This window comes from Leopardus geoffroyi, chromosome D3 (genome assembly GCF_018350155.1).
Source record: "Leopardus geoffroyi isolate Oge1 chromosome D3, O.geoffroyi_Oge1_pat1.0, whole genome shotgun sequence".
Lineage (NCBI taxonomy): Eukaryota > Metazoa > Chordata > Mammalia > Carnivora > Felidae > Leopardus > Leopardus geoffroyi.
This window is the reverse complement of record NC_059339.1, coordinates 56,100,993-56,126,929: the sequence shown is the minus strand read 5'-3', so window position 1 is coordinate 56,126,929 and position 25,937 is coordinate 56,100,993. Positions and strand designations below refer to the sequence as shown.

Below are 25,937 nucleotides of genomic sequence, written 5' to 3'. Positions count from 1 at the left end.
GGCTAGATGCTGTGATTCAAAGGATCGGGTCACGTAACATAAACTGCTTGTAACCGTGTCAGATAGAAAGCAAGCTTTATGTTAGCTATTCCTATTCTCACACTCATCCCCTATGGAGTACAGCAAGGCTTTCCCTCTTCAAAAAAAAATTGTGTCTCCAAAGGTAGGGAAAGGTGAGAAATTTTGCTCTAGTTGCTTAATACTCAACTGACAGGTCCCGCTTCCTGCTGCAAGTGCTGACTTGTCTTTCTTCTGTCAACAGACAGACTCCAGAAAGTTTTCATTGAAACAAAGGTATAAAATACACAGATATAGTGTTTTTAAAAACGTTTTTTAATGAAGAAATAATTCCATTCCAAAATATAGACACACAATTAAATAGTTTAATCACTTCAAAATATAACATGTCCCCAGGAGGTTCCAACACACACACGCACACACACAAAACAATACTTAACAGCAATACAAAAAAAACCCATACAGTAGTAGTTTTGTTACAATACCAATGAATAGTGTGAAAGCTTTAGTGTCTCTGAATTGGTTATTTCAAATGGTGTCAAATTACGGTAGTCATAATTAAAAATGTCTTGCAGTTAATTAGCCTCCAGACGTAACGTTTCTGATTTTTTTCCCCCTCTTTTTGGTTCAAAAGTAAAAATGCCCTTTCTTCTGAGGACACAGTGGAGTTCTTGTTTGTGGCTCCTTGGGCGGAATCAAACCAAGGTGATTGCAGCAACCAAAGGTTGCCGTATTTACAAGGTCTATCTACAGTTAACAGCCCAGAACTAATAAGGGTGGACAAGGATGACCAAAATAAAAGCAGACATCAGTGCTAAATTATGATGCAACAGTTTGGCTCATGCATATAAGAAAATACATAGTATATCACAACAAAGGCCACACTCTTATGCAATTCAGTTCACATTACTACTTACAAATGAACCTTCCCTGCCTTATAGAGATCATTCGAGAATCCATTTTTCCCAATCTCCAGCACATCTCCCTCTGACCAACCGAACTTACCCCGACTTGCGTCCTGACCAACCACAACTGATTCCTGAATCTCATACAGTAGATTCTGCCCTCCATCCTCCCTCCCTCCATTCACATGGTGCAGTGGAGGAGGGTGGTTGGCTGTGTTAGACCAGTGCTCATTAACAGGCCATCATCCCCGATGATGATGGATGTGCAATTTGTTGTGGAACAAGAAAGAAACAACCCCTGCGAGATATAATTGTAGCTAATGGACAGGACAGGCGAAACCTGCTGGGTTTGCACTTAGAACAGGTCCCAAAGGTAAATTTGGAGAGCCAGGGAAAGAAACCCGCCAAGAAACACAAAAACCCAAAACAATACACGCCATTTTGTCTCGGTTACAGGACAGGGGTGCTTGAGTCTGGTCTCAGTGCTGACGTGGCGCTAAGAGAAAGAAAAGGTGGCTGGTTAGTCAGGAACTGGTCATTGGTGGCAGTTTGCAGAGTCCTTGCAATGGCTTTGTACGACGCTATCGACAACCGTGTGATGGAGTTGGCAATGAAAGCTATGACAAGGGGGAAGGCTATCAGCCCAATAGTTCATACCTTAGACAAATATTTTGATGGAGAAACACAAAGTGACAACAGAGGTCAGCTCGGTCCAGTCGGTGGCTGAGTGCCACTTGCAGGATCAGAGTTCCAAGTTCAAGAACTACCTGGCTATGATTGAGAGCTGACAGCAATGTAGGTAGCTGAGATGTAGTGGTTTTAAGTACCGAGTATGAGGCACGAGGGGCCACCTGCTCCATCTAGAGAGGTACGGTTTCACAGACGATGGGCAGTGGAAAGGAGATGAACGTCACGATAAACCAACGAAACCCAGAACAAAACCCATCTGTGCAAAGAAATCTGACAACCGTGCAGTTGCGCCACTTTGGTGTCAGCCTGTTTTCAGGGACATTTGTCAGGCTGGTTCTCTGGGGAAAGTATGATGAAGTACATCAACGGACAGAACGGGCTTCTTAGTAATGCCGGCGGAGAGCTTTACGGTCCCCAAGGCAAGCGATTTTGTTCCAAAGGGCAGCCAAGGAGATGGTTTGTGACCAAACGCAGGGACGGGAACAGCTGAGAGCCCTCTGGAGAGGGACCTGGAAGGTGTCCTGATGTCTCTTCTCAGCTGGGCACAGACCAACTATCGACTACCTGGGGTGGGGGAGAAGGTTTTTGCCAGCCCCAGAAGCAAAATCGAATTGCTGAAGCTTTGAGGTGGACTCAGAGCCTTTCTCGCTTATTCTGAATAAGGCCTTGTTAGAGATTTTGTTCTGCAACTTTACCCTAAAGCAGTGGTTCTCAAACGTTAGCGTGCATCAGGGATCACCTGGACGGCTTATTAGAACACATCTGGTTGGGCCCAATATGCAGAGTTTGTGATTCAGCAGGCCTGGGTTGGGGCTTAAGAATTTGCATTTCTAAATAAATTCCCAAGTGATGCTGATGCTGCTGGTCCAGGGAACACACTTTGAGAGCCACTGCTCTAAACGGATGTTCTCTTCCTTCTTTTAAAGGAGACAGGAATGCCAGAGAAGTTGCCAACTTAAGTATAACATATTCAATATGTAGCAGGATTTTTGTCTCATCAAATCTTGAAACAAGTGGATTATTTTTTCATTTCCCCAGAATCCCTAAGGGAGGTCGTTAAGCGCTCCCCAACGAGGGCCCTCATAAAGGACCGTCAACAGAGGCTTTCATTCTTCCTTCTTCGACAGTTCTTTTGCACACTGGCTTTTCACTGAGTGCAAAATCCCAACTCAGCTTAGAAGAGCCTGTTTCCTCGCACATGACCACAGAAGGCTGCATGCAGAACACCAGGTAAGCCAGCTAAGGCAATAAACATTCAGAAATAAAAGGAGAGTGAGCATTTGGAAGCGCACTTTAAGCCTGTACATTTAAAGCTGAAGGGCTCCAAACGGCCTGATAGGGGAACCTGTGGATGAGCGGTGCGGTTAGACATGCTCCCTAAAGCTAAAACAAGAGGAACGAGCCCGTGGAAGAGTAGAGAGAACTTTAGTCCGTTTGGGGATCTTATGGCACCTGTGGTTTATAAACAGCTTTAGTAACGAGTATTTCAAAACATAGTTCACAGTTTTTAAGAAGATCTGTGCTGATTTTAAAAACTAGATTCTATATCATTTGAATGTTGCCTTTTTTTTTTTTTTTTGAGTATGATAACTATTTGGAAAAAAAATATTTACACTAAATTCTATGGCTGATTTGTTAGAGTATCTTGAAAGAAAACAACCCCAAGCTGGAAAGAAGCCCCGAAGATTGGATTATCCTGGTGTGATTGGTTCAAGTCACTGCTCACAGAGACTTAGAGACAAATGCGGATCGTGTGGGCCAAGGACCCTTCTTGTTTTCCGGGCTCTGAGTCTGGACACTCAGGTACCAAATCCTTTGGGGTTAGTGAATAATTGCAAGTGGTTGTTTTTTTCCCAACCGTGGTGGAAAAAAAAAAAAAATGTACAGTGTATAATAAACTGTTTCGCTAAAATCTCAAAGAATTCAGAAATCAAACTTCCAGCTGTACACAGTATTAATATTGTCATTGTAAACGGAACAGGTTCAATATCATGTGCAAAGGTTGAAAATGCTTGTTAACACTGCCATCGTGAGTAACAGCAGCGTGGGTTTTCAGCCTGTGGGATACATCTGTGCGTGTGTGTGGCTGTAGTTCTGTTTTTTTGTTGTCCTTGCGGTGGTTGGTTTGTTTTGTTTGTTGTTAACCAGGGGTGAGCCATGTTACAGAAGATGTGGTTGAAAAGTTAGCTTCGAACAGACGTCAGAAGTCTTTTTTTTTTTTTTTTCCCTTCTCAAAACACACACCTAAGAACTAGGAATCTTAGAACGAAAAGTTCGCTGCGCTCCGGTTGGCAGAACGCGTCTCTAGGGGTGGGGGGGTCTGTCAGGAGCTGCTGTGCGGGCGGCTCCTCTCTCTCCAATGAGGCTGCTGCCAGGCCGCGTCTTCTCCTCTGTGTGGGTGGGTGCGGGGCTCTCCTTCACCACCAGCTTTCCTGTTACCTTCATCATCTGTCTGACTATAGCTTGCCTGGGAATAAGGAATGTGTGATTTTTTTCTTTTTTTAAGATGAAAACTGTCCTCTAAATCAGGGTTATGAAGCTTAGGATTCCCCCCACCCGCCTCCCCCAACACACACGTATTCACACACTCTCTCTCTGTCCTCCCTTCCTCTGACAATCCAAAACCAACGTCTGGGGACACTATGGGCTACTGCTATTCCTGCAGCGAGGACAGGAATCCTCTGTGTTGAGTCTCTTGCTTCACGGGCGCTGGAGGCATCTGGAGGGTTGAAGCCACACAAACAGGAATATTTGTGTTGTCCTCAGCCGACCAGCAGATGCGACCCCTAACCTACCATCAGAATGACATCATAATTAGAAAAAAATACCCACTTTCGATTGTCCAAGCCCCCGGTTTCTGAAGTTAGGATGTGGCTGGCCAAGGAGAGCGGGGTATCATATGGCCAGAGGGAGGCAAAAGGGCCCAATCCAAGATCTGAGTCTGCCCAAATGGTGTTTTGGTGGATTCTTAAATTTAGTGTTAGACATTACATACACTGTTTCTTCCAAAGAGGCTCGTTGGAAAGCAAGGTTCGCTCTATTCACCCCTGTTAGTATTGATGAGTGCATTCTTATCCTCAAACAGGACTGAAGCTCTTTTTGAGCAGAGGATGGGTCGTTTATTTCTTTGGCGTCCCACCCTCTGCCCCGTACCCATGTAGGGCTGTGCCTTGGTGGAGCCCTAATGAACTTTCAGCAACGAAGCTGGCTTCAGGACTCTTGGGTAAGAAAGGCACGGCTTTGGGATAATTTCTGGTCTTGCAGCACAATCAGAAAGCCCAGACAAATCGATTTCAATAGCATAAACGGTTCCAAGATTTCAGCTGTATTTCTTGGCTGCCTCAAGAAAAATTATACTAGGATAGAACTAGCCACAAAGATGAGAAGTCACTGGCTTCTGGACTGATCCAGAAGATTTTAAATAAATTTGGCCTAAGGAGCTGATTTAGTGACAGGCTAGTTCATGTTTAGAGTCCTGTGGAATGCCCGCTGGGGAGGTAGGAAATGGCAGAGGCCACGACTGTTTCAATTTTTCACCGCCAGATTGACAACAAAAGATGAAAAAAAAAATGGCCTGAGAACTTTTAGCGAACTGAGATCTTTGGCTTTTAGGTAGAAGACCCAAATGCCAATTCTTATCTGAGTTTATGTCAAGACGTTTCATTAGATTTTAAGAAAAATATTTTTCTAAGAACTAGTTACTGATGTTTAAATAATGTGCAGAATAAAAACGATCCAATCGCTGGCACTAAGAGAAAGAAAATGCTGTTAAAGGAGAGGCTTGCTCCTTTGGGACTAGATTTGTTAGAACCGGAATAGATATTTTCAGAAACAGCTCCTGGGACTTTTTTCACCGTGGTCATAATGAATCAGGAGAGCATGTGCTGTGGCGTTCTCAAATCCAAGGGAGGTAGACTAGAATGCAGACAGTCAGATCCTTCTTTTCACACTAAAAAGGCCTCAAAGCTCCTAAAGTATATTCCTTAACAGCAGTTATGTCACGATTTCGACTTGCTTAATCCTAACCTGAGGATTGAGACGGGTCAGTCAGTAATGCGTGAGTTAGGATGTATTCTTTTCAAGTTGATTTGTCATTTAAGAGCTATATATTCCTTTTTAAATTTAGCAGCCAGAGTGGACTTTACTACCATCTGTCGGATAGACTTATGAAATCTATGGGTGGGAAAGACTACATCACTCAGGTAGGTACAAGTCCCGGGGCCCTGCCAGCCAGAGACTGTGAGAGGTGCATTTACTCTGAACCATATGGGGTACAGCTAAAGGGCCATTGGCTGGAGCCAGAGAAAGGAGCTAGACTTATGAGACAGGGTGGCCAAAGGTGTATAAAATTATTTGCACATAGCTGAGTCCTAGCTTTATTTATAAAAATACAGAGAGCAAGCTGGTTCTGAGTCCCGGACGTTCCCATACACTTACAAAATAACTACAGCAGCTCCCCAGGATGAAACTGCTTGTAAAGCACTAAGCATGGTTCCAGGCACGTATGTGTGTGCTCATAATAAATTATGGTGTGTCTGGCACGATGTTAAACTCTTTAAAAACTACACCCCGGTGAAGACAACTCCACTGTGAGGTATCATGATATATGTGGTGCAGAGGGAACAGAGGTTCACAGAGGTTTAATAATCTGTCAAGGTTATGCTGCTGTGATTTGGTGGAATCCGTATTTGAAATCAGGTCTATTAGGGTCCAGAGTCTAAGCTTCAGATGGCTACACTCAAGTGGTCCTGCCAATCCAGTGCTATTCTCTCTACATTAAACACATTACTGAGGATTTCCCATGTATGTAGGTAGGTCCTCGGGGGTGGGGAACCACATGCCATGTAAATGATATTTTAAATTAAGCTGTATCTTAATTCCACAGTGAATTCCACAGTGAATCTGAATCAACTATTCCAAAAATATAAGGCTGCAGAATTTCTCCTCTCTGTTTTGCTTTTTTTTTTTTTTTTTTTTTTAAATAATACATGGTTTTGCCTTTACTTGTTAAAGCACACACATTTGATCTTTGGGTTTTGAATACAGCATGATAAGAGGCTGACCCATCTCTGGATGTGATGAGCAAGCCTGGACTTTTCCTTCTCAAGGGACAGAGAGGCTGCAAACTCAGATGCTGTTAGTGGATTGGTGATGAGGCTTCACAGCCATAGAAGATTTCGGGGGCATCTCTGGTGTTACAGAAGTCTCTGTGCCAATTTTCCTAATTAATAGAGTAAAAAGTCAATTCCCAAGATTGTCTGCCAAATCTCCACTGGATTATAATGAAATGGTCCACAGGCTGGGATGATTCTTTGACATCAGCAGGGAAGGAGGATATTTTATCACACAGAACACAGAAACACCTAAGAGAGAGTGATTGTGCATTTAGGTTGCAAGTCACTGGAGTTCAGTATACAGTGGCCACGTTTCTTCCTAAATAAGACGGTACTTACTTGAGAGGAGAGTGATAAAAGGATATTGTATTCAACCTTGCAAGCTGACCTGCGGGTGACAAAGGACACAAACAAGAAAGGTGACATGTCAAGTCTGTGACGCGGTCAAGCTGGTGAATTATTTGGTTGGAAGCCATGCAGAAAGACAGAGAGAGTCCAATGAACGAAAACAGCATTCCGACCCATCAAGCAAGCATGTGCTCACAGAGTAGTCAAGGAAAACCACTTCAACGTTCTCTAGGGCATGCGTCTTGAGTGGGAACCCACGGGCCTACTATGTCCTCCTACACCTTTTCTTTGCCTTTCCCTGGAAGCCACTGGGCATGGAAAGGAAAGGAGAGAAAGATCTTAAGATTAACCGGCGAAAACTCTAGTTGGATCTTAAGCCATTAATAGAATTTCCCTTCATTTTACTCCTACAAGGTTAAGTTCTTAATTCATTCATGTAAATAAAAATCTAATATTTTATATGAAACGACTGTCTCCCTTTTAAAAAAATCTAGAATTTCAGTTACCGTTGTCACCCCAATCCAGAAACTGATATGGGCTCAAAGAGGGAGGCCTAACAGGCACCTTGAACAGCATGAACCAGAACATTGATTATTTAACCACATCCCTCTCTCCCTCTATGCAGCAGAGCCAAATGAAATACGTGTAGGAATGCCATCCTTCAGAGTTCCCAGAGACACCCTGGCAGCTTCTTCATCCAGGCTAATTTCCCTCCATGGACAGGTCATAGAAGTGGCAAAGTGAGAGCATTCTCCCTGGGTCTCCCCTTCAGGCAAATTTGACCGTTTCCGTTTCTGTAGCATCGACTCATGGCTTTACATACACAATCATTGATTTTTTTTTTTTTTTTTTTTTTTTTTATGACTAAGCCTACATTTTAGTTGCTTCTAAAACGTTGTTAAACTGAAAAGGCTAATGGAACATTCCAAAGGCGCCAAACTTTATTTGATACTATTGGGGTGGGGTTGGTAGGCTCCAGTTTTTCTCTTGCTACATTCTTCTTGGGAAAATATTTCAAAACAATCCATAAACATACGAGAAGTAGAGGTAATCTGTTCTTTCTGCCTCTCTCTTTTTAAAAAAAATTTAAGGTTTATTTTGATTTTTGAGACAGAAAGATACAGAGCATGAGTAGGGGTAGGGCAGAGAGAGAGAGGGAGACACAGAATCTGAAGCAGGCTCCAGACTCCAAGCTGTCAGCACAGAGCCCGACGTGGGGCTCGAACCCACAGACCGTGAGATCATGACCTGAGCCAAAGCCGGACGCCCAACCGACTGAGCCACCCAGGCGCCCCCTTTCTGCTTCTCTTTCCTTCACTAACAGACTAAGAGGGGGACGCTGCTCATCTAAGAGTGTGGAAGAGGTTCGTCTGCTTAATGGACAGAAAGCCTGACATGAAGAACTATCCCAAGGGGACCTGGGGGGAGGCAGTAGGTCTCAACCACGCAAACATCCCTGAACTCCCACAGCCTCAAGGAAACACCTGTGAATTACAGGGAAGAGAAACATCCAAGCAAGACAAACACTGCAGTAGAACTACTGCATGGGGAAAACGCATCCCTTTTAGGATGACTTACTAATCAACACTTATTCCCAATGGCATGTGTTATGTCCAGTAAATTCTCAGGTGGATTAATAGTATACCCCAGTATATATGAAAATCTGTCCATCCACACCCTGCTGAACATGGGGCCTACAGTTCACCGGTTCCCCATTTCTCCATGAGATTTGATACTCTCCCACATATTTATTTTAACATGAGGCGGGCAGTGGGGGAAGCTGAGGGCAAATGATTCAAGGGAGGAGATATATTTATGCTTATTCAGTTTCTGGGTGCTCTGTGCCCTGTATCTTTTTTTTTTTTTTTTTAATCCATGAGAAAAAACATCTTTCCCAGCGATCTTGGAGGAAGATGGATTGTTTCCATCCATCCCCATGCATTTCCACTAAGGCAACGAGATCTTTTTCACTTTTCGGGTCAGAATTTCTAAGAATTAATGGTGAGCTGTAGCTCTCAGAAGCATTTACAGTTCTTACTGTTTAGAATATGTGGAGTAAGAAATGCACGCAGAATATTCTGGAGAGGGAAGGTGGAAGAAAGGAGTGGGTGGGGATTTTCTGAGTCATGTCAAAGACCCAGCCACCGAGGGGTGAGGGCGGGGGGGTTGGGGGCTGGGCCTGGCTCCCCATACCTGGTAGGTTTCATCCTGCAGCTTCTGCTTCAGGTACTCTTCCATTTTGAGCTCATTCTCCAGCTGCCGGACAGAGTCGTTTTCATAGTCCTCATCCTCTGGCTGCACGTAGGGGTCCCCATCTTCTGTGACCCTGGGAATACACCACAAGGGGTGTTTGGGAGCAAATCTTTTTTTTTTTTTACAGTTTATTTATTTGTTTATTTTGAGAGAGAGAGAGAGAGAATGAGTCAGGAAGGGCAGAGAGAAAGGGAGACAGAGGATCCAAAGTGGGCTCTGGGCCAACATCAGAGCCTGATGAAGGGCTTTAACTCACGAACCATGAGATCATGACCTGAGGTGAAGTCAGACACTTGGCTGAGCCTCCCAGGTGCCCCTGGGAGTAAATCTTAAAAGTACGAGTGGAACTCCAGTGTTAGCTGTAGTTTGGGGCCCATTTACTTAGACCCCCAGTTCACTTCTTTGTTTCAATTAATTTCAATTCAGTGTCCTCTGTTACCTAACAGAAAAATTTTTTATAAACTTTGGAGATTTGGAGATAGACATGATCAAAGTATTCTCATATGCAGTTTTTCTATGGCACTCTGATAATCACTGGCCATCTGTGTTTTCCTCTGACTTACAGGAATGGGTTGCCCTTAAAGTGTTTGTCAGTCTTAAAAAGGGCAGCCTTATCTTTTGGGAGGATATAGTCTTCTTAATCTGAGGACTTCTTTTCTTTTCTTTTCTTTTCTTTCCTTTTCTTTTTTAATGGAAACCAAGATCACTTTCTATAAGGAAAGTGAGCCCTCTAGTGAAATAACGATTAAGGACATTTGTTCATAATTTAACCCTCTTTGTGTTATGTACATATGTAGGCACGTGCACCCATGTGCTTTATTTTTATAGTAGAATAAGTCTTAGAATATCAGCTCCTCGGTGTCTGGAAGGTAATACTTGAACTCATAGCTCTGGATCTTAAAAATTTATACTAGCTCTGAATCTAAGAAATCTACTTAAATTATTCAGTTCTACCATGAAATAAATAGCTAGCAATGATCTCATTCACTAATGTGTGACTCTATTTCCATGTATCCACCCAGTTTATAAAAACCCTTCCTGAGACTGAACATAAATTCACGGCCTAAATCATAGGACTAAAATATTCTCAGGGTAAAACACAGTACATGTTTAGGTAGTGCAGATATTAAAACATCCCCTAAAGTGAAAAGAGTGGTCAAGTAGAAGTTTCTGGGTTGGAACTTAAATACCATTGTTTACATTTATTAATGTCTGTATGACATGTTCTCATTATATTTAGAGGTTTGGGGCCAGGCTAAATAGGTCTGTGAGGCCTCTATGAACTGTCCCTCCCCAATTCCCGCAGCCGTGTTGGTGGCTGGTTCTGGCACCAGCCTACCAGGGACAGTGGACTGGGGTAGACTTAGCTACAGGCTTGGATCTTGGGATCAGGACGAGAAGACTTTAGGTGACCACATGTAAATGCTTCATTATAAAAAGTCAAACAGATATGTTATTTACCAGACTAACCTGATGACCATTAATTCACCATTCTGAATAACAAATCAAATAATTCTAAATTACAGAGGAAAGGACAACAAACTAAAATTAAAAGCAGCAGCCTATCACTATTTGAAATCATGTTATAACTGTTTTGTTTTGATCTTAAGGCCTGCCTTTTCACAACCAGCTTTCAAACCACATTTATAATTCCCCATTATTACTGGTCTACTCGCTACTTGGATTGAGATCCAAAATGCCAGAAAGGCTTCTGATTAGTTTCTTCTTTGGGTCCTGAAACTGGCCAGTTTATTTTTGAAGACTAGTCGGCAGAACTTTTCACGTTAAACACCATCACCCTTCTGCAGTATGTTTTTAATTAAAGTTTTAACTTTATTTTTTAGAGGGAGAGAGTGCAAGTGGGGGAGAGGAGAGGGGCAGAGGGATAGAGAGGGTCTTAAGCAGGCTGCATGCTCACTATAGAGCTTGGGGCTTGATCCCATGACTCTGGGATCATGACCTGAGCCGAAATCAAGAGTCAGACGTTCAGTGGACCGAGGCACTCAGCAGCCCTGCTTCCGTAATTTAAATGCTCAGTGATCCCCTTTGCCCTTCTCGTGAGCGCCTGCCCATGTCTCTCACAGCTGCATGAGCCTCTCTTCAAGGTTCCCTTGCTTCCCTGCCTTCCTTACCTCCCAAATGGGCTCTGTACATCTGTCCTAGCTCCCCCTTTGTTTCTCAGCTTTGCTTTCCTGTCTACTTTGAGTTTGAACTGATCCAGGGGCACAGAAAGTCTAGAGAGGACGTCACTGATTCTGCTGGTTTCTGTCAAGCTACAGAAGCCTAATTGGAAGAAAATCTTTGTAAAATGTCTTTCAAAGGTCAGATTTATACACACTCAACAAGTCAGCCAGATTGGATTTCTTTATAATGAGATTTTATATATTTACTTATTTCAATTCCAAGTGCTTTCATGATGTTTACATTCATTCTGAATAGAGGCTTCTCCAGCATCACCTGGTCCTCTAAGGGCAAATACAGTAAATTTAGAAGATAGAATGATTTAGTAGTCTGTGAGTCCTGGAAGGCTGGGAGGGAGTTTTAAATACTATTTTGCATACAACGAGCACTGTGCCTTGGGTGAGGGAGGCTCTCAATGAGCACTGCTCGCTTTTAGTTATCGCTATTCTCACTATATAGTGAGAGGGCAAAGTTCCAATACCAAATTTAATGTAGCACCCTTCTACCTCTTCTGCGTCGTACCTTTCCAAAATAAAGGACTAAACAGCCATGTTTTTATTTTCTTATGTTCCCTACTGAGTATTCTGTTACCGAGGAATGTTCTGGAGCAGAAGATACTCACACGTCACTACGCATGGTGCTGGGGGTAGCACCACCGTGGAGGTACCCAGGTTTTCGGGCGTGGATTTGTGCTAGAAAAGCCTTTTCAGTGGTTGGCGATGGAACCAGATCCTCAAACTGAGTCCGTGCAAATTCAGAATCCACATTACTCTCAGTTTCACTCCCCACCTCTATTAGGGACGATGGAAGAAATGAAGAATGGCTTAGGTTATTTTATGATTGGCCAATAAAGGGCTAGATTTAACATAAGTCAACCTTACATTTATACAACCTGTGCTGTATAAAACATCAACCAGTTATTGTACATAAGTCAGTGGAGTTTATTACTTTTTTTCAAAATGATATTTGATACATGAATTTCTAGAAAATTATTTGGTATATGGTATTGTCTTTTTTTTAATCTCAATATTACGAAGACTTTTTGTGTTTTAACTGGCTTAGTTTCTTAATACTTGTCTTTTACCCTTTCTACAAAAATCTTCATTAAAACTGTTCTTAATTTTGCTTAATATTATTTTAATTTAGGAAATACAAACCTTAAAATACTACATTCACTTAATATTTCAATGCATTACAAATATAAACTAGTAGTATATGAAGTGTCCACATAAGAGTAACATTTTTAGTCATCATTTGCTAGGGCAGTGGGTACGTGCCATTAATCATGGTGTATTAACTACTGCCATTTTTATCCTAGTTGCTAATCTTAATCCAGACTAGCGGAAACAATTTTCATTACTTCAGTTCTTATTATAGCGGCTTTAAGAAACTTAAATCCGGAATTTTTTTAATATCGAAGTTTTATTTCTTACAATTTTTGTAATCTCAAACTATGGGACCAGAGTCGTGCCAGACAAATATCTTGCCAAGTGGGCTTATGGAACAGATGAGAAGTATTAGTAACTGGTAAGATATTTATTTGCATATTCATGCTGGTAAAGTTTTAAAAACTCCATGTAGTATTATTAGCATAAAGAGTCTCACTCAATGTTATGCTCTTTATTTTCTGGGGAGATCTCTCTTTAGACATATCGCAAAGGTAAATTTCAATTTAGCCTCGTTCAAATAGCCACGCGTTTCAAATTAACAGAGTTTAAATTAGCAAATAAAACATTTGACCTTCTAAAATAACTTTAGCTTCATGTCACATTGGATCATATATTACAAGTTACAAATAATAGGTATTACAAATACTAGAATTACAAGTCAATTTTAGTATTTTTCTTTATTCCTATCGGCATGTTTCAAACTCTCTGCATTAAGCATGTAATTAACCGTCTTGTTAGCAAAATAGCAACAGTGCTGAAATATCTGAATATACCAAAAATATCATATAGATCTTTTTTTTTTTTTTTAATTTTTTTTTCAACGTTTATTTATTTTTGGGACAGAGAGAGACAGAGCATGAACGGGGGAGGGGCAGAGAGAGAGGGAGACACAGAATCGGAAACAGGCTCCAGGCTCTGAGCCATCAGCCCAGAGCCTGACGCGGGGCTCGAACTCCCGGACTGCGAGATCGTGACCTGGCTGAAGTCGGACGCTTAACCGACTGCGCCACTCAGGCGCCCCAAAAATATCATATAGATCTTAAAAAAATCCTTTTTATATTTGACAATGAGGAGATCTCTAACACAGGCCCTGGCACTTATGTGTCCCTCTGCAAAGAACAGATACACGAGAGGGGACCGGGGACTCACCGGAATTCAGCTCTTTCACAAGAGAGGACATGGTGTTAGTGATGGAATCTGCTGCTACCAGTAAGTCATTTCTTAAATTTCTTCTTGAACCTTGAGTGAAGAAGAAATGATCGTTAAAAAAAAAAATCACACAGCTTTTCCTTTCTTCCCCCCACTTTTTGTGCGGTTTATCATCTACATCGATATCCCGAAGCAAGAAAAACTTCCAAGACCTCTCCTTTTCAAAGGTGTTTTGGCTTATTTTCTGAAAAAAATACATTGTCCTTAGGGTAATGGCTTCGATGTTAAGAAGACATGGCCACGGATGAGGGAGGGGCTCATTTAATTGATTGTACAAATTGGGAGAGTTTTGCAAGTGAAAGGGGGTGGTATGATAATAAGACTGTGATGTGGCACAACCTGGGATGGTCCCAGGTAAACCAGTATCTATTGTCGCCTTTCTTAGGAAAACTCACACAGATGCAAAGTCTGGTGTTGCCCGGAGACTTGCACCTTGCCAGCTGCTGCTACCGTTTCAGCCATGACCTGGTGGCTCAGCACATGGGATTGCCATCTCCATCACCACAGTCTCTATCTCTCATTAGGGCTCCCAGAGTTCTCCCTATCATGATAGGTATCTCTGGGGAATGGGAACCCCTGAAGGCCCCAGAGCATACAAGACGGGTGGAGATTCTTCTCCTGCGCTAAGACCTGGGCAGAAGGTGTATGTCTAATACCCTGAATTGCAACTTAGACTAGGTTTCTCCATGGTAGACAAAGATTACGATGATGTTTCAGGCACACGAAGGGTTAAATGGGTATTTGTCGGCTGGCTTGGGTGTGAGGTAGAGATGGAACATAATATCTTTGGAAAAAAAGGCTCAAGATTCCAAACAGCTGACCTGCAGATGAACTTAGGCAGCAAGAGCTCTTTATGAGCTAGGAGCTGCCTATAGGCCACATTTCATCCTGTACTTTCTCAGAAAGTCAAACTCAGTAAAATAATAAATACATGTAAATTAAAAAATCAAGGGGATCAGAGAAAACAATTATAATATAAAGTTCTTAGGGGCACCTGGTGGCTCAGTCAGTTAAGTGGCGGACTTCAGCTCAGGTCATGATCTCATGGTTTGTGAGTTCAAGCCCCATGTCGGGCTCTGTGCTGAAAGCTTGGAGCCTAGAGCCTGCTTCGGATTCTGTGTCTCCCTCTCTTTCTCTCTCTGCCTCTCCCCTGCTAGAACTCTCTCTCTGTCACTCTCTCAAAAATAAACAAACATTAAAAAAATATAGAAAGCTCATAGACTTAAGATACTGTAAATTTCCTTAAGATCAGATTTAGAGAAAGGACATTTTTTCTTCTAAAGATGAAAAAAAGAAAGTTATTTTGAATAGCTTAAAATTTTTTGTATAACTTATTTTCTTTTTCAGAAAAAAAAGCCATATTATGGATCCTTCCTTTTCCCTCATAGCAGAGAGTACGTCATTCTCTTCCTTTAAAATGTAAGATTTTATCCCCTATACAAAATGGATGAGAATGTCTCTTTCCTCACACTCTTGCTATTTGTAGATATTGCTAATGTTAATTTTTTAAAAAATCTGCTAGGCAAGAGGTGATACTTGTAATTCTACAATAGTTTGTGATATTGGACACCTCTTTATATCTTTATTGGCAATTTATAGTTCTTCTTTCCATATCCCTCACTTATTTTTGTTTCGGGGATGTCTTTTTCTTACTGATTTCTATATGCTTTATGAGTAGCTGAAATTATGCAACTTGATTGCCACTTAATGCTGGAAACGTTTTCCTCAAGCCTATTTTTTGTCTTTTGACTTCATTTACGTTTCTTTTTGCCTTAAAACTAGTAGTCAACTATCTCTTTTCCTTAGATCTATATGTGAGGATCTGGAAGGACGTTCATGATATATTGCTAATTTAAAGAAAATGCAACTTGCCGACCAAAATGCAATGCATGGTGTTGTTTGTGTGAAAAAGAAGGGTAGGTGTTTATAAAAACACACTGAAACATACGTAATTATATGTACATGAAGAATTGAGAAGGGCCAAACTGTTTAATAGTGTTTACTTCTGGGAATGAGATTGGCAGAGTGAGGGTCTGCAGAAGCATTTTTTCCCCCGAACTTTCTGTAAATGTAAAAAGTGATGGCAAGAAAAAGTCTTAAAAGTCTTAAAATATTTCCAAATGAATACAATCACTTGTCTTGAAAGACCTTACCCCCTACCCCCGGCGTGTGAATGGAAAAGGCAGCAGGTGAGAGAATACTGTTATATTTATCAGTCTTTGTGCTCCTGTTAACTATGGAGGCTGAACCTCCAACCCTTTGGCCCTGTATTACAGAGGCAATGGTCAACTCTTTAGGGCAGCTGTAAAATGATTAAACGATCTGCTTGTCCATTGCAGGGCTGCATCCCACCTCAGCTGGGACTATTTAACCTCAATTTGAGTTTGCTTTAACATAAAGGAAATAAGATCTTTCAGAACTTTAAAATGGGTTACATTTATAAAGTTTCCTGGGATATTGGTGAAAGGTTTTCCCTTCCCTTAATGAGCAAAGACTCATAAAAAAATGGAGCAGGGCGATAGAAGCTGAAAGAAGGTAAGATGGTGAAGTGAGTAACAGGCTAGCCTAAGGAGTTTCTGAAACAGCTCTGGGGCCAGGGGCCAAGGAATACCCTGGCATTTCCACACTGTGGCTCCGAAGATTCTAAACGCTCAACAGACCATGGTGACTTATGTGCCACGTGAAAAAGCAGAACACAACAACAAAACGTGACCCCACTTACTTTGTGCAAACGCCTCCTGAACATCACCCCCTACCCCCGTGAGGGAGTCCTGAGGCGTGTGGGACGGGCTGGAGCAGGCAGACGCGGACCGCACAGGCATGGGGATGGGCCTGCTGATGGTGTGGCTGGGGGAGGAGCGAGGAGAGCCTGCCCCCTGGGTCTGGAGAGACAATGCGAGTCGTTAATTTGTTTTCCCAAAGCCTCCTTCAAAGGTTAAAAACAGTCACGGTCAGGTTCCCAAGCAGGAGGGCATCCTAGGTAGTTGAGATGGTAATCCTTAACCTGAGTTGCAGGTGCAGATAATTTAGGACCTTATTCTGTATAATCTGGAGTTTTGGTTACTTGTTGAAAGTTAAGAATATTAGTACAGCATCGTTCTATAATACACGATATGTGCGCCTATGTAATGAGGGTACTGTTAAGCGGTGAAATTTACAAGGTGTGTCTGTTTCCTCCTTGAAGGAAGTTCCACGTAGAATAAAAAGATGTTTATTAAGGACAAAGTTTGCAATATAAACGAAGAGACCATTTGGGATGGATGTGGTTTATACCTTCCTAAATATTCAGTCTGTCTGTCCTGGCATCATCTTTGAGGATAATTTATAGGCCAGATCCTGTCAAGCAATATTGGCCTCCTGCAGGAAATGTCCTTCTCTTCATCGATGAAAAAGCAGTTAATTTCAGCAATCAGAACAGTGGGGTTTAAGAGGGAGTAAAGGAGAAAGGAACTAAAAGGAGAAAGGAGAAAGGAAAAAAAAAGGAGAAAGCAACTAAAAGCCATTTCCCTCTATACCACAGTCCTCAGCATGAAACTGTTCACACCTTGAATTTCACAGATTTGTCTCCACACAATGAGGTTTCTTGGAAACACTTTCTGTGTTATAATAATTAGTTTACAAAGGAAGCCAGTCATGAATAAGAGGATGCAATGAGACCCTCTGGTGCATACCCAAAGGTGAGGTGTTCAGGTGCTCACATAGACTCCAGTCCAGATTGCTGGGTCCCGCCAGGGAGAGTGAGGACTCTTCCATAGCAAGGCCCAGAGATGCAGCACCAACCCATTCACACCCAGGGACGTGCACCCTGGGAGCACTGCTCTGGAGTGTTCGATTTAGACTTTGCTGAGGGTTGGGCTGCTTGCAGTTAAAACACACAACATCAATCCTGTCAAATGCCATGCTGTTAGCTTTCTAGGGCTTGGCATCACACATACAAGTCACATCTATAAATTGAGGAAAATCTAGAATTAAACACAAAGCAAAACAGAGCAGAGCACAGGAAATAACTCATGTGATCCAGTGGGCTGGGGATTCCACTCTTTTCATTCTCAACAGTACCTTGAATGGTCTGTCCGGGCCCAGGGAACGGAAGCTTGCCCACTCGCGATGCTTTGCAGCCTGTGGCCCCAGCCTGCTCAAGGACAGGTCTGGTTTTCCCCAGCAAACCTTGCCGGTTCATCTCAATAGCCACGAAACCTCTGCTTCTGAGCTACCATGGCACCCCCCGCCTTCCCACGCCAATAATACATGACCACATTTGAGTCATGCGTTGCCGTGTAGAAGGGTCTTCATGTGCATTTCTCTCCATGACCCCCTGAAGTAGGGCATCATTACTGTCAAGATGCGATTGTGGACCCCAGGGCTCAGAGAGGTAAAAAGGTTTGCCCAGGAGGCAGAGCGGGAGAGCTTGGGCTGGCCTCTGAGCATGGATGCTCTGTCTGCCCTTGGCTGCAGGGACCTGGCTGGGTTTTGCCTGCTGAGGGCCCATCAAAGGCATTTCGCTGCCTTGAGGGCTGCCTCCCCCCGGCAAGCCCTCTTGTGTGCCATTCTCCAGGCAGGGCCCTCAGCAGGGCTCCCCGCCCATTCTTACCTGTCCTCTTTACCCAGGACCAGTCACGGCACTGGACGGAGGAAGGAATGGGATGGGAAGGTGGACAGAGGGGCTGAAGGGAGGAGGTTAACGGCAGGGATACCTCAGCTCTGGGGAGCCAGACCCTCTTCTGGGGTAGCGGGTTCACGATAATAACAATACAACTCCACTTGTGTATGTGTTACAGTGGACAAAGCACTTTTCCGTACATTGTTTGGTTTCATTCTCCTCATTATTGGTGCTAGGAATGATAGTAGTTTATATCTGAATAGCAATTCGCAGTCTATGAAGCGCTTTAACCCCAACGATTTCACTTAATCCTGCTAGCCACCATGTGAAGTATTCTATTCCCATTTTCCAGGTTAGCATACTGAGGCTCAGAGGTGCTAATTGGGTTACCCAGTGAGAGAGTGGCAGAAATAAACGAGATCCCCAGCCTTTCGCCTACAAGCCCAGGGCTTTCCCACCACACCACAGCCGCTTCTGAGGATCGGGGGCCCTGTGACCAATCACCACACACTTCACTCATGGAGAAAGGTTTAGCAGCCTGAAGGCTGAGAAAACATAGTATCTGGACCCACCGGTGAGGGGTGTTGGAGTAGGGGCCCCAGGCTTCTGGCTGGGCTGTGCAATAGCTTTCAATTGCCGGATGGCGGGGTGCAGTGTGAGGGCCCTGGTGGTGGAAGAGACTGTGGGCCGATTATCAATCAGTACAGATACACCGGTGCAAATCTCTTATCTGCAAATTTGAAATCCAAGAAGCAACATTTGTCGTTTCATTACTGACATGAGGCTATTTCTATGGCGTCTGCGCTGTACTGCCTTTCTAAAACCCAGAAAGAATCTGAATCCTGGGACACACCCGGACCCCGTGATTTCAGATGTGGGGCTGTGAGTGCATTTCAGTATCTTAATGGCTGTACTGGGGCTGCACGCACACCAGCACCACTGGCACCTGTTCATTCAGGGTCTCCCGTGCAGGGTGCCCATGGCGCCGTCCTCTCCCTTTGGGCCTTCACCTGGCCCTTCTAACCTTCCAGTCGGTGAGTCTCTTACCTCTGGCAACACTCTCCCCTTCTCCTTGTGCCCTGGGCTCTCTCCTGCTGCGTTTGAGGCATTCCCAGCCCTAACTCTCCCTGCTTAATAATGCCTGGTCTCCAAAGTCAACTTTGCCCACTGCTTCCCTCCTGCTTCTTTCCTTCAAAAGCCCTCTTCATGGTCTGTGTGAGGAGAAAAATAATTGACTATGGTGATGTGTTAAGGGAAAAACAATGGCCTGAATGTAAATGACACCAATGTGTAAATGACTGATAGGCACCATCTCCTAAATGAGTATCTCATTGGTGCAATTTCAAGCAGTCTGATTATGTGAAGAATTCAGGTAGAGATTCTGTGCTGGAGACAAGATCCAGTGGCATCTTCCCTGCAACTCCCAACCCCCAAGGAATGTCCAGACTCCGGCAGGGAGGCCCCTGGCTCCCTGGGTGACGATGGCCCCTGTCTCTTTGTCCGGACACTGTCCAGTTGGATGCACAGTAGCTTCCTGGGACCTACTGCTGGGAATGCCATCTCTGGCCTTCCTTTCTGTTCTTTCTGTAGACTCACGAAGAAAGGACAGTTGCCTCTTGGTATTGGGGTTGATCAGTGGAGTTTCATTTTCGGGTAGTGACCACTGTGGAATGGTGGCCTCTGGCCTGTTCACGAAGTATATATAGTTGTCTGCTAACAACTTCAGAAGAGTTAGAGTGAGTGATCTCTGCGAACATCCTTTCCTGGAAATTACTTGATGATTAATGGAGTGAATACTTAAGGGACAACGGTCCATGCAGATCAATATATAGATCTAAAATTCCTGAGAGGAGAGTTGATTTATGGAGGAAGGAAAACATACATCATACTTGGCAAATTTAAAATAGCTTGCTTCCTAGTGAATAGATGAAAAATTCATTTCTGCACTCCATCCTCTGAGCCCACTCAACCTGCTGTTGTATCAATTTTTAAGAAGCCTGACAAGATCCATACATTTTCTGATTTTTTCCAGGAAGTATTTTGGTTTCCACTCAGCACCAGAAAGGAGGGAGGCTCCAGGGAAGGGACCAAATGTGTAATTGCTGAACCAGCACTGCCTGGAGACACGGCTGAGCAGATGACACGAGTCACAGGGGACACGAGTGCACAACCCTCCCCCTGACTGAAAAGCCTACCTCTCAGGTTTGGCTGGGAATGCAGCCCTGTCAGCCAGGTTTGACTCAGCAGCCGGAGCAGGTACAGAAGAGTAGCGTTTAGCTATGTCCAACCCTCTTTTCACCCTCTCTTCCAGTTCACGTTCACTATCATCATAGGGATCGCTGTGTACAAAGGGCTGTGGGGGTAGGGATGAGGTGACTAATCCTAACTGGTCGGGCAGGAGGCATCACTTAACTTGAGTCTTAATAGTGGAGATTTCTGGGCAGAAGAAAGGTCGTATTGCCAGGAGAGAAGAATATTCCAGGTCTTAGAGTGTCATGAGCGAGGGAAGAGAAGAGGAGGGGTATCGCAGAGAGCGTGAGGATGCTCCAGGTTTGCTGTGGGGAGTGAAGAGGGCTGAGGCTGGTCAGAGGGTGGTTTAATCTGAACCAGAAGGTCATCTCCTAAGGTTTTCAAGTAAAAAAAAATAATTTTTACTTTCCTAGAATGAATTGACTAAATCCCTAATTTTAAAAAAGTTTGTGTGAGAGAGAGCCTGAGAGGGTATGTTTTGAACACTGGATGCCAGTCCTAATATTGTAGTTGATTATTTATGATGTGAATTGTCCCCCCACCCCCCACCCTGCCAACACCATCCCATTTCTGATTGCTTCACCACTCCACAGAATACCCACCAGAGAAGATGGGTGAGGGAGATAAAGGAAGGTGAACTGATGCTGATAAAACTCGTTACTTCTGGCCCGTTCATGTTCCCAATGTGTTTGGGAGAAGCAGAAACCTGAGAGTATGATTTCCCAAGTTAACTGGGCCTCCAGTTATTAATAGAGAAGAGAATGGGGGCAGGAGATGGAATGTGAAATGATGTTTCACTTTCCTCCTCTGACTGAGACACTCTTAGTTAACTGGAAGGAAGAGAAGTGTGTGTGTACATGCACGTGTGTGTGTAAAATAGGGGTCAAATCACAAAAGTTTACATATTGTTGGATGTATGTGTAGAAACATATACACACTTTTATACTAATATCTGACATGCATATAGTATTTTACAAAGTGCTTTCACATCCATTATCTTTCAAAATCTCCCCCCAAATCCTGTGGGCCATGTATTAGCAGTCTGCTTGAGATAAATTACCAGGAAGTTAACTGACTAACTCAAGATCTTACAGGTATGAGAGAAGAACAGGGACCCTACCGTCTAACACGGTCTAACACCAGTCACCTTTCTGAAAAAATTTTTTGAGACCTTACATCCTGAACTCAAAGGCAGGATATCTGGTTTTAGATTGGGACATGATATTGGAAACTGGAAGTCTACCAGAAACTCTGAAACATACTGTCATTGCAATTATACCCCAGCTGCCTTCATTATTACACTTTTTATGAGTGTTCTTTTTACGATTCCTCCAATAAATCTTAAAAATACACAAAGAAGAAAGAGGGTAGGATAATTTTGATGCAAGTTTTGTAAAAAAAATTTATTGCTTATGATACCATAATCATCATATTATATTACAGGCACTATTTTTTTTTTAAATTCATGTTCTGTCCTCAAGGGGGATAAATTCATGCATTATCTCTAACAAGAAACAGAAGTAGGAATTATATATACCAGTATCATAAAATACATTGAACCACAGAGACTTACGATAAAGCAAGTAGAGGTTATTAAATCAAGCACAATTTGTTGTGTGCAGTGTCTTAAATCTGATTTTACAAAGAGAATGTCCCCAAAGGGGTAAGGCTCATAAATAAAAATAGAATTTAGAAGCGGATGGCAGACTAAAACCTCTAAATTCTCTCCTTAGATCATGTTATATACCAAGTCTATATATTTGAATGGCATATGTTTCTTTCCTTGTAGATCTGGCTGCTCAGGATTGGGACATACAGGGTTCTGTCTTTAATTTTAACTGAAGGTCAGTATAATAATCAGCCACTTAACATCTGCTGCTGCATTTGTCCCGTTTATTATTCAGCACAAATTCTCTAAAGCTCCGAGTAAAGACTTCTTTTTCATATTTTATGCCAACAGAAATTTTGGTCCCCTGAGAACTGGTATTTCTGTTCTGATAAAACCACCAATTATGTTTTCCTTTTTTTTTTTTTTTTGCCTCATTGCCAAAAAGCCCAGAGGAACACCCTTGTCTCTTATGATTAGCATATTTGCATTTTCTCTTCGTTAGTTTCTGATCTTTCTATATTTATTTTATGAAGTCATTGCTGATGTCTTTTGTTGGGAGCTGCCTTGGGTCCTTTTGGAAAAGAGGCTTGACTATACAAGCACATCAATAAATGAGTAAGACAAGCAAATTCTCTCCCCACCCAGACATTGCATTGCTGACATCTGAGCGTTCCCGATGATGGCCCTTTAGAACCTAGGCAGCGGTACCCAGCTGAGGGCTGACTTTCAGAGATGCAGCCACTGTTGAGGGCTCCGTGGGAGGAGCTGGAAGGAAAGGAGGCAGTAATGCTCTATGGATGCTGCCATGGTTTGGCTGTTTGCAGCCATGGGTTTATGAACTTCCTGGTCCACACAGCCTTTCAAGAATGTGTGGCCTGGGGAATGGTGGGAAATGGGCCCCTGAGGGAGATGGCTCAGCAAGGCTGATGGACTATAGGATGATTGCCCTCTCTTCACTAGGTGTGAGGTTATATTTGAGCCTTTTTCCCCTTTTTTCTGTGCACATGCTAAGTAAGAGACAGGAAAGGAAAGAGGCTGTTTGCACAGAGAAGCAGCACAGCAAGGCATTTTTCTCTACCATGATCTAAGTGCGCTGGAACTACAATAGCAATGCCCCGTGTACGCCTTTATGGGCAATTAGACAGGCTATAAATGTGCGTCCTTCACCAAGGGGGACTGTCTCTCATTAAAATTTGACTTTAGTAAAGCAACTTTTTTCACAAAATACAAAATAGTGTAATACATTGTCTTTATTGTCTGACATTACAGATTAGTTTTACACTTTCCTTTTTTACAGACCGTGGGAAGGAAGGGTAAAACTGTGTCCAGCATTTTGCAAACGTTCGTTGTTACACACAAACACACACAATGAATAACAGGAAAGAGAATACAGAAGAATAAAAGGTACGTTGAAATTGGACAGGCTGTGGTTCTAATCGATCCATGGAAATGATGTGAAACTTCCTGGTGATACCAGCAAATGGGATATAGCGTCATACACGGTTTGGTACGTGCACCTGAAATTAAAGTTGCTGTTCTTTTGCTTCTGTTTTGTTATTGTTATGTTTCGAGTAGGCTACTCCCTCTCATGGCTCTGAACCGGACCACAGGGTCAGACACAGGGTTCCAGTTGAGCGACTACAGTTAGAGAACCACAGTGTTCCTGCTTCCAGAGAAGATGTATGCAAGGGCCTTGTGAACTCCCGGAGCGGAGAGGTTCTTGGTGATAAGAGAAGGGCTGAAAGTTACCCATTCTTTTGAGATTATTACGAACCAGTGGTAGGGTTTCTGTTCTCAAGAACTAAACAATGGGAAATGGGCAGATACTGAGGACAGTGTTTCTCCTGGACTGAACCCATTTTGGTGACCAGGGGGGAACAGGGCTTAGTAATTGTGCAATGAAGAGAGATGTAACTGGCTGACTTTTGTACAAAGAGGTCACACACCTTTCCAGTAAAATGGAAACTGAACTAAATGAGAGGATGCAGAGAGGCTAGCTTGAGTGCTGTATGTAGCTTTAGTGGCCAGAGTGGGTGTCTCTGTTCAGAGAAGGGTCTGATCAATAACCCAGAAAAGCATGAGACTGGTTGGAAACTTAGACCCCTGGAGCTGTAAAAAGTCTCCAACACATTATGATTTTTTCCCCCTCTTCTAAAAGGTGTAATGGCTCTTCTTTTGATGCCCACAGTAGTAACAGTTATTAAAAAAAAAAAAAAAGCTAAATTTTATATGTCTCAATTCAAGCACTACATTGAAAAGGAAGCAAATTAGTATGATTTTTGTTCTCTTTCCAAACGGAAGCGTGAACAGACATTAGAGGCAAAAGCAATGGGAAAAACGGCAGGATGGCAGGCCCCTCCATAGTTAGTTAAGACCTGCAGTAGGGAACATAACTTACTCCCTGCTTCAGTTCTTCTTCCTACAGAAAGATTGAATCAATAACAGTTAGGTTACCCAGGGTTCCAGGCAGAATGCGTACACAGTGTGAGGGAATGCAAGATGGGGGAAACATCAACACGGCTTCGGTGGTGGCCTCTCCTACCTCAGTGACTTTAGTCCCAGGTCTATTTAGGTATGTGAGACTACAGACCATCTCATTCCTTCCTATGTCCATCCACCTTTCCACACGATCTATCCCTCTAGCCTGCTGTTTATACATCCTGATAGAACAGACTGTGCTGGGTTAGGCCAGGTCGATGCCAAGATGGCTGACAGTAAATAGAAGCCCCCACCCCCACCCCCACCCCCACCCCCACCCCCACCCCATTGCTGTGGTGACAGAAGCTATAGGAATATAAGCAGTGGGCTATTTTCAAGGTTTCCTGCCATTCAGTGAAGGGAAAGATGAGATCGACCCTCTTCATTTGGTATATTTGAAAAGGAAAGCTGAAAGAGCTTTTCTGGATCATCGAATGAGACAACAGGGCAGAAACAGTGAGAGGTTATCCATTATCCAGTCCTGTCTTGATATATATAGTACAACAAAAACTGAGTTCTACACTTTACGTGGCTAATATACTGAAAAGTAAATTTTGTTTAGTGAAGATAAAGCATTCCCAACACTGATGGCAGGAGAAGTTGTCTAAGGGAAAAAAAAAAAAAAAAAAAGACCAAAGGAAACCAAAGAAGGAAGTGTTGCACTTATATGTAAGTGTGTGCCTAGTGCTAGGACACAGTAGGTTTCAACAAATATTTGTTAAATACATGAAAGAAAGATAGGAAGGAGGAAGGAAGAAAGAAAGAAAGAAAGCAATGAAAAAAAGAAAAGAAAAAAAGGAAAGACAGAAAAAGAGGAAGGGCGAAACAGTAAATGATGGTGTGTCGGGGATGCGAGGGATCCGAGGACTGAAGGGATGGACGCCTGTCTCACAGATGAGCTGCCCCAGGGACCGGGCAAGTTTCAGTATCAGTTCCCGCCTTTGGCATATCACAGTTCCAATCCGCAGTGGTTTCTGCTTGTCTACCTCAGGCGGGATGACCACCTAGCACTGACACCTCTCCTGGGCCGACTGTGGCCATGTGACCATGATTAGCCTACTTGTGACTTGACACGTGGTTTAGTATATACTGAAGAAGGGGATAGAGGTTTAT

The 25,937-nt window shown here is 43.1% G+C and overlaps 1 protein-coding gene and 1 long non-coding RNA gene across 35 annotated transcripts in view; one reads left to right on the top strand and one right to left on the bottom strand.

Annotated features, from left to right (window-relative positions):
* Window positions 1–312: 312 nt before the first annotated feature.
* DTNA (dystrobrevin alpha) overlaps window positions 313–25,937 on the bottom strand; it is a 359,261-nt gene continuing 333,636 nt past the window's right edge. For 13 of the 34 annotated variants that reach the window (XM_045458370.1, XM_045458369.1, XM_045458368.1 and 10 more), the window contains 6 exons: window positions 24,745–24,765; window positions 16,610–16,769; window positions 13,828–13,917; window positions 12,132–12,300; window positions 9,269–9,437; window positions 3,410–4,080 (listed from right to left, as the gene is read on the bottom strand). In XM_045458370.1, the coding sequence (XP_045314326.1) occupies window positions 3,937–4,080; window positions 9,269–9,437; window positions 12,132–12,300; window positions 13,828–13,917; window positions 16,610–16,769; window positions 24,745–24,765 (753 nt within the window). In that variant the 3' untranslated portion in view covers window positions 3,410–3,936. Of the gene's footprint in view, window positions 2,853–3,409; window positions 4,081–4,880; window positions 6,977–7,066; window positions 7,116–9,268; window positions 9,438–12,131; window positions 12,301–13,827; window positions 13,918–16,609; window positions 16,770–22,723; window positions 23,864–24,744; window positions 24,766–25,937 lie in introns of those variants that run through there. The other 21 variants (XM_045458386.1, XM_045458393.1, XM_045458388.1 and 18 more) reach the window with 14 other exon arrangements.
* On the top strand, window positions 2,737–22,581 carry LOC123588111. The gene is made up of 4 exons (XR_006707707.1): window positions 2,737–2,843; window positions 3,253–3,416; window positions 20,520–20,743; window positions 22,527–22,581. It is a non-coding gene; the product is annotated as an uncharacterized LOC123588111 (long non-coding RNA).